The 8,735-nt window shown below is 45.0% G+C and overlaps 1 protein-coding gene across 3 annotated transcripts in view; it reads right to left on the bottom strand.

Annotated features, from left to right (window-relative positions):
• The window catches only part of SETD4 (SET domain containing 4), a 9,902-nt gene extending 2,130 nt beyond the window's left edge, over positions 1-7,772 (bottom strand). For 2 of the 3 annotated variants that reach the window (XM_027701775.1, XM_027701777.1), the window contains exons 1-8: positions 7,701-7,772; positions 7,026-7,121; positions 6,138-6,175; positions 4,436-4,524; positions 3,355-3,784; positions 2,143-2,317; positions 1,613-1,694; positions 1,279-1,359 (exon numbers count right to left, since the gene is read on the bottom strand). In XM_027701775.1, the coding sequence (XP_027557576.1) occupies positions 1,279-1,359; positions 1,613-1,694; positions 2,143-2,317; positions 3,355-3,784; positions 4,436-4,524; positions 6,138-6,175; positions 7,026-7,121; positions 7,701-7,770 (1,061 nt within the window). In that variant the 5' untranslated portion in view covers positions 7,771-7,772. Of the gene's footprint in view, positions 573-1,278; positions 1,360-1,612; positions 1,695-2,142; positions 2,318-3,354; positions 3,785-4,435; positions 4,525-6,137; positions 6,176-7,025; positions 7,122-7,700 lie in introns of all 3 variants that reach the window. The other variant, XM_027701776.1, reaches the window with a different exon arrangement.
• Between the last annotated feature and the right edge of the window lie 963 nt (positions 7,773-8,735).

The raw sequence follows: 8,735 nt of genomic DNA, 5'->3' as shown, positions 1-8,735 counted from the left end.
CAGCCCAAATGTTTCAGCCCAAATGTTTCAGCCCAAATGTTTCAGCCTAAATGCTGAATCAAAATGTTTGAACCACAATGCATGAATCACAATGTTGAACCAAAATGTTGGAACCAAAATGTTGGAACCAAAATGGTCGAACCCAAACGTTTGAACCACACACAGCGAATTGCTGCAATTCCCAGCTCAGGGATAAAACATGTGGTTCTCCTAAACTTCCCCTCACCTGGGCCTGTAACCACAGGGATTTATTTTTAGTTCTTACATCAGCTTATTCCACTCAGCAATGAAGCTTCAAAGCATAAACAGCTCGGAACAATAGAGCTGGTTTTAATTATTTACTGTTCCCAGCAATGCCCAGGTAAGCATTTTCCATCCCTGCTGTCTGAGGCAGATTTGCCATTTGGAATAAATGATCAAACTGCCCTGACAGTCACTGCAGATGGAGTTCAGTAATTTATTAGCCCTAGAATTTCAACAGCAAACTATGGAACATATGAATCAAAGAAATCATTCAAAATTGCATCAAACCAACAGGAAAAAGGCCTGGAGTCTGAACCTTAAAGGAATATCTTGAAATAGAAAGGGAAACAATGGGGTGGAGTTATTAATACAAGAAAGCAAAAGACCAAAGCAGAACAGGCAAGGATTTTACATTTCATGGTGTTCTCTGCCTTTCTTCTTTTCACTTCTCACCTGGAGTCAATGAGAGACAACACAGGAGATCCAATCCCATTGTCCCAGGATCTCCCACCCAGCCAGCAAAGAGCAAATAGTGAAGGGTCCAGAAAACATTGAAAGGGCTGGAAAACATGTGAAGGGGCTGGAAAACATGTCCTGTGAGGAGCAGCTGAGGGAGTTGGGGGGGTTTATCTGGAGAAGAGGAGGCTCAGGGGGGACCTCATTGCTCTCCCCAACTCCCTGACAGGAGGGGGCAGGGAGGGGGGGTCGGGCTCTGCTGCCATGTCCCGAGGGAAAGGAGGAGAGGAAATGGCCTCAAACTGCACCAGGAGAGGTTCAGATCAGAGATTAGAAACAATTTTTCCCTGCCAGAGTGGTCAGGCCTTGGAATAAGTGTCCCGGGGAGGTGCTGGAGTCCCTATGTCTGGGAGTGTCCCAGAGGTGTCTGGATGTGGCCCTTGGGGACAGGGATTGGGGGTGATTGTGGTGGTGCTGGGGTGGGACTGGATGATCCTGGAAGTCTCTCCCAACTTGGGTGATTCTGTGAAATAGAAGAAAATGGCACAAGGACTAAATATTCTGAGTGTTAAAACTTACAATTCATCTGCTCCAAGGCTTAACAACTTGAGGGCTGTGAGGAGTCTCCAAGATGGTCCATCCCAGCCAAAGGTCAGGTTTCTAAAAAGTCCAAAGTGGTAAGAAAATATAAGTGAGTTTTTACAGTGTGATAGTTTTCTTCCTCACAAGGGGAGATCTCCAGCTTTGATTCTGGTGTTTACAACTTCTACATCCTCTCACAGGAATATTAGTTTGTTAAAAAAAAAATCAAATAATTATTTTTTGCAGGATTTTGATACTAGAAGCAAAATTTGCCTCCCAGAAAATACTGAAAAGAAAGCTCACCAGGAAACAAAGAACTCCAGATACCTACTCTAGGAAATCATGATTCTTTAGAATGGACAGTTTTGCCTTTCTCTGCTTGTCCAGGGGTGGAAGATATTTGAGGAGAGTATCTGCATAAAAATACATTTTAGATATTTAAAGAAATGCTACATAGTATAAAGCACAATCATCAATTCTGAAATAACACTGCAACCATATTTTTCAAGGTTGAAAGGAACAAACAAAAAAAAAACCTGCTACAATTTAGTGAAATTTCACAGAACAAAAGTGTTTCTTGTGTCCTTACAGCAAAAATCCTGACTCAGACTGAAGTTATGAACCACCCTCAGCAACTTCAGTTTGTGAGGATCAGGACTTCAATGCTCGAGTCAATGTAAAACCTTGGACATTCAGTTGGAATTTCTATATAGATTCTGCTAAGAATCACAACTTTTTAAAAGAAAATGTTAACAAAGAGCATTTTTAATTTTAGAACTCTAATTCTTAAATTCTATGCAGAGGTATCACACCCTATTCCACTTCTTGGAAGTGCTTTCAGTGACAATCCATAAATCCAACCTGATGAGACATAAACGCTGCTGTGAGGGTTATCCATGGCAACAAATCCATATTCCAGGAGCAGCCTCTGATTATCATGAGGTCCATAGCAGATAAAAACTTCTCCATATTTCTTGCACTGTGAATTTGCCCAAATTTCATAGCTCCTTGTCTGCTCATTAAATGCAGCCTTCACCTGGGTGGAGTTAAAAAAGAAAAGGTTTTACTCTTGGCAGGGTGAAAAAAGGAACCAAACCTCGAATATTAAGATCCAAAAGTACTGAACATTTCTCTAACACTGGAAGAAAAGTGTTTCAGAGGTCTAAAAAGGCAGCCCATGAGTGTGAAGAACAAACATCAAAGCCCTGGCCCGCACCATGTGCCACCCACTGGGCAGGTTTATTAGAGAGGCTCCAAATCTACAAATAAAGATGGTTTCGTGCAGAGTTGGCCCTTCCTGTGCTGCCCCAGCTCTGTGTTGGCACTCAGACCCTGACAGAAGGTGGAACTGCTCTCCACACTTCCCTAAGGCTGCTCAGAAGCTTCAGGGAGAGGTGAAGTAACCCAGGGACTGTGTAACTTGGAATCTGTGGCAGGAGCTGAGCCTTTTAGGGAAGCAGAGCAGGGTTATGTTCACAAATGGCCCTTCCCAAAAGCTCCCCTGGGTGCAAATCTCACCCAGGGGCTCTCCCTGTTGCTGCATGAACTGAATTTGAAGTGTGGAATCACAGAATCCCAGAATGGTTTGGGTTTGGAAGGGACCTTTAAGATCATCTAATCCACCCCCTGTCGTGGGCAGGGACATCTTCCACTGGCCCAGGTTGCTCCAAGCCCCATCCAACCTGGCCTTGGACACTTCCAGGGATCCAGGGGCAGCCACAGCTTCTCTGGGAATTCTATCCCCACCCTCACAGCCAAGAATTCCTTCCCAATATCCCATGTAACTCTGCCCTCTGGCAGTTTGAAGCCTTTGCCCCTTGTCCTGTCACTCCAGTTCCTGGTGATCTTCACCCTAATCATTTTTATTCAACTGCCTTGGGTTGAAGAACAAACTCCAGTGTATTTATGACCCACGAGTCTTCACCCTTTACATGCTCCCAAATTGACATTTTTCCCACTGGGAGATCCTTCCCTGACCTCCACACCCTCCTAATCCATCAAATAAATGCCTATTGTATCGAGACAGTGCCTTTACAAATAAAGAAATCAAGTGATCTATTTTTAGTTTCTCACCTGAACATTTGGACTGTGGTTCAGCAGATCTAAATATGGTGCCAGTGCATAAACATCTGGCTCCAGAGAAAAACATTCCCTCTGTGGATGTTTCATGTATATTGTCCTGGTATTAATAGTGCACCAAGCCCACTCCAAAGCACTGTAGGTAAAAATAGTTCCTGCGTCCTCAGCAAACAAAGGCTGCAGGGAAGAGAAAAAAGCCTTGGAAGACAAATACAGCTCGTGGATGGTTGTTCTCTGCTCCTGAGCCTTCTTTCTTAAAGGTTCTGGAAGAAGGTTCACTACATCATGTTCCCAACAACCAGGGCAAGTGTAAGTCTTGGGTAGAACATCCAGGTATGGCTTCCAGGGGGATTTGTGCCCAGCATGTTTCTCTGCTATTAAAAACGTGCACAGTGCCATCAAAGGAGACACAGGAGGCTTCCATCTATTAGAAAATAAAAGAAAAATAAATAAAAATACCAACCCAGCAGATACTCAGAGGTGAGATGGGAATTGGGTGTTTTATCTCTCTAAGGGTTCTTTTTAGATGTCATAAAAAGCTTCTATTTTAAACTGCTTTGTAGTTCACCTCCAAGCCCTTTGGATGGTTTCAAAGGGGCAATAAAAGCTGGTTTGGAATAACAACTTCAGGTTCACCCCTTGGGTTAGTTTTTTTTGGGGTGGGGTGGGGTTTTTTAGGAAATACAAGGGCTCAATGTCCAGCACAGGACTTTGTTCCGAATTTTCTAAAAGGCCACGTTCATGTGACTGCTCTGCAACTCCTTTTTATCTTCCTTCTCCTACTGAAGCTTATTCACAAATTCCCAAGAAATCATTCCTAAGTGACATTTAGGTCCAAGCTGGCTCTGAGGCAGGTCAAGTTCCAGTCTTTGCTTTAGTCTGCTGAGCTAAAAGGGGATGTTTTCAGCCCAAACCTTTCCTATCAGAGCATTCCACACCCATGAAAGGCCACAAGAAATAGTTACCACTCAGAGAGTGCAGTTTAAAGCTCTCCCACCACTTCAGATGATCCATCTACCAATGAACAACCCACACTCCAGGCCAACTTGTCCATCAAGTGTCACTTTTCACTCACTTCTTAATGTATCCTCCCAGGCAGCTCCTAAGGACAGTGCTTGTGGTGAGTAAACACTTCTCAGGCAGTGAAATAATGAGATCCCCTGCCTTTGAGGGAAGAGAAAAAACAATAATCACACACAAAGAACAGGAAAAGTCAAGTGTAAGTGATTCATTTCATACTCCTATGGGAACTGGGAGGGTTTGAAGAGTCCCAGCCCAGGAAAAGAGGAAAATTGCAGCCAGTACAAACCATCACTGTTCACAGAAAGTCTGTGCCTGGCTACTCCCTTTCTTTGCACTGAGATTGACAGGAAGCTGAACATGAGCCAGAGTGTGCCCAGGTGGCCAAGAAGGCCAATGGATCCTGGCCTGGATCAGGAACAGTGTGGCCAACAGGTCCAGGGAAGTGATTCTGCCCCTGGACTTAGCACTGGTGAGGCCACCCCTGGAGTGCTGTGTCCAGTTCTGGGCCCCTCAGCTCAGGAAGGATATTGAGGTCCTGGAGCAGGTCCAGAGGAGAGCAACGAGGCTGGGGAAGGGACTGGAGCACAAGTGCTGTGAGGAGAGGCTGAGAGAGCTGGGGCTGTTCAGCCTGGAGAAGAGGAGGCTCAGGGGAGACCTCCTCACTCTCTGCAACTCCCTGACAGGAGGGGGGAGCCAGGGGGGGGTTGGTCTCTTTTCCCAGGCAACTCTCAGCAAGACAAGAGGGCTCAGGGTCTTCAGCTGTGCCAGGGGAGGTTTCGGTTGGATATTAGGAAGAATTTCTTTCCAGAGAGGGTAATCAGCCATTGGAATGGGCTGCCCAGGGAAGTGGTGGATTCTCCATCCCTGGAGGTTTTTAAGGTGAGACTGGATGTGGCATCAGTGCCATGGGCTGGGAACCACAGCGGGGTTGGATCAAGGGTTGGACTTGATGATCTCGGAGGTCCCTTCCAACCCAGCTGATTCTATGATGATTCCATGATTCTATATGTTCTAGATTAGGTCTCACAAACAGCTGAATTTCCATCAACACAGCAGCACGTGGTAAAGGGACATTTTAGGTCATGTCTACCCTGACCTTGCTTGGCCAAGCTGCTGTGTGTAAATCAGCTTTCATGCCTGGCTGGAGCCACATGTGCCCATTGCTGCAGGGAGAGGACATGGAGCGAGTCAATGCTCTTCGCATTCTTCTCCTGATTTTTCCCTGTTGTTCCAGCCCAGTTGGGTTCAGTGCTCTGCACTCACTGCAGGCTCCCAGCACTGGGGAAAACCTCTGGCTTCTGAGGTCTCAACCTGAGCCAGGATGAGAACACAAACTGTCCTCTGCACGTGACTTTTCCACTGCATCTCCTTCCCACCTCTTGCTTTACTCCCTGTTCTGCCAAAGATCCTGGGTCTGATTCACCATTATTTCATTTACTATCCTCACATCATTTAGGAAACTTCTCCAATAAACCTCTTTTCCAAGAAGCTTTTTCAGTCAGATTTCCAATATCCACAGGGCAAGGAATTTTTTTCTATTATTCCCCTTTCCTGCTGGAAATGCCTGAGAAATTATGTTCCTATTAATTAATCTACCAACACAAGTTTCAAAGTGAAGCTCAGAGGCCAGAAATTACATTCACAACAGGGATTGGGAAGACCTTGTCTGGAATTCTAAGCTTTGCTTCTTGCAAAAACTCATTCCACCTCAAAAGAACCTGAGGAGCTCCTGCAGCAGAACCAACATCACTGACCTGAAGAGCTTTTGTTGCCATCAGTCCTCTTCCTGTCTCTGAGGCAGGAACAAAAAGCACAAGTAAATACATGTATATATGTGAAATCAGGAATCTATGGTCAGGTCAGCAAGGAAAAGCTCTAAAAGAATAGACATTATTTCTTCCAAACCATAAAAGCCAGTTATGGGTTGTTCCATATATATATTTAATTTCTTTGTTCTCCAACTCTCTTTAATTCTCAGGACCCTTTCCCTGCATCCCCTGCAGCACTTGCTGCTCAGTTCTAGCCATTATTCAACTCCTTTTTCTCCCAGTTCTAGCAATTATTCCACTTGTTTTTCTCAATTTTTAATTCAAACATATTTCTCATCACCAGTTGCAGTTCTTGGTTTCTAAGTTTTAACTAAACTTCACAATTTCTAGTCAAAATATTTTTCTCTGATTCATTCTATTCTTTCTACTCTTTATTAATATTGCAAAAAATTTGGATACATAACCTACTTAAAGAGAAAAAAATAAAAATATATACTTTTACTGTAAAAATTACTAAGTGAATCCCAGCTCTAAAATAATTTATCACTAGATCTGCTGAACTTGCTTGAGGAAAAAAAAAGATGAACAAATGATAACAAGGTTAGGTTCCAATGCTGGAAACACAGAAACACTTCTTTAAAACTGTGCCACTAACACTAAAAATTTCAGCTTTTACCAGGAATTCAGCATAGGTGTGCAAGTTTTGTTTCTGTTAAATTGATATTCATGTGCATTTGCCAAAAATCCTTAAAAGACTAACAGTAACTGACTTTTTTCCTGATGCCAGCCAGGTGTAAAAAACTTACATCAGGAATCTACCGTTCTTAGAAGAATCAGAAATTTGTACCATCAATAAAAAAATTAAAACATTACCCCTGAACTCTGCTGGCCTTAAAATACTGTCTTCAAATCCTCTGTCTTTGAGCCACTTCTTAAGTTTAATGTATTCCAGCTTGTGACTGCAGTTCACTAAAAATAAATTTAAAAAAAAAAGGTTAATTGCATAAAATGCTATAATTTTCTGTTGGAAAATAAAGGAAATTTAAAAATTTCACTGTATAGTCAGACAAACAAATTTTGGACATTTTAAAGCATAAAAAATTAGTGAGAAAGGCTCCCCTAGAACTAACTTACTAAATTCTGGGCACTGGGAGGTCTCAGAATTGTGTGAGTTATTCAGCATATTCAAGGAATTTAAGAGTAATGTAGTACTTGTCATGAGCCAGAAAAGAGAGCTCACAGTATTCACCATGCCATGCTGGTGACTGTAAACTAATGCTACAATATTTGCATATTAAAAACATGTAACATTTATTATTATTATCATTTTCAAAACACAAAGGTTTTTGCAAATCATAGAATGCCCTGAGTTGGAAGGGACACGTTGGGACCATTGAGTTCAGCTCCTGGCCCTGCCCAGGACAATCCCAACAATCCTACCACGTGCCTGAGAGCAAAAAAACACAAAGGTGTTTGCAAATATAAACCACAGAATGACACCTTGGAAAGCAATTGGTTATTTTATTGTTTAACTTTCAGGGATAGTACCTCCATCCACAAAACCCTGCAAGTGTTTTCTTCTTCTCTTCCGACCTGTCCGACCTCTGTTTTTCTTCATATTAAGCAGATTTTTCTTTACTGAATTTAAAAAAAAAAAAAAAAGTTACTTACAAATATTTAAAGTACTTTTCATTCCCTGTGAGGGTGGGGAGGGGCTTGGATAGAATTCCCAGAGAAGCTGTGGCTGCCCCTGGATCCCTGGAAGTGTCCAAGGCCAGGTTGGACGGGGCTTGGAGCAACCTGGGATTATGGAAGGTGTCCCTGCCCATGGCAGGGGGTGGAACTCGATCATCTTTCCCAGAATCACGGAATATCCTGAATTGGGAGGGACCCACAAGGATCATCCAGTCCAAGCCCTGGCCCTGCCCAGGACACCCCAACACTCCCCCCTGTCCCTCAGAGCGTTGTCCAAACCCTCCTGGAGCTCTGGCAGCCTTGGGGCCGTGCCCACTGCCCTGGGGAGCCTGGTCAGTGCCCAACCACCCTCTGCGGGAAGAACCTTTTCCCAATATTCTTCGCTTTGCCAAAAGCGCCCTGGACTGACCCTCAGGAGCGCAGGTTTTCCCTGCAAGGAGGGAGGCCGCGCTGGGAACCGGGATCACCCACAGGCTGTCGGGCTCCTCCAGCGCGCCCAGGACAACACCACCCCATCCCATCCCACCTCTCGAACTGGGAAGCCTCTGCTAGCACCACCCCAATTCCCGGCTCGGCACAACCCCCCGGGACATGAGGCACGGGAGAGAAGGAAAACTCCAAGGCGGCGCTGCGAGGGAACTTCCCAAGGGAAGCGACCGCTCCGGGACCGCCCCGTGCCCCGCGCACCCTCCATGGCGGACCCAACAGCACCCTCCCCTGGCAGCCTCAATTGCCGCTCCCGAGTCCCTCCCGGGCTGGAATCGCTTCCCGGTGCTCCAAACCCACCTCCCGGGCAGGTCACAGGCACCGACATCGCTCGGTTTCGTTCCCGCCCCGGAGGCGGGGCTGCTCCGCCATCTTAGGGGCGTTCGCATCTCCCTTCCCCGT

This window comes from Neopelma chrysocephalum, unplaced genomic scaffold (assembly GCF_003984885.1).
Source record: "Neopelma chrysocephalum unplaced genomic scaffold, ASM398488v2 Primary Assembly neopelma1_166, whole genome shotgun sequence".
In the NCBI taxonomy this organism is placed as follows: domain Eukaryota; kingdom Metazoa; phylum Chordata; class Aves; order Passeriformes; family Pipridae; genus Neopelma; species Neopelma chrysocephalum.
This window is presented reverse-complemented; position numbering and strand designations above follow the sequence as displayed.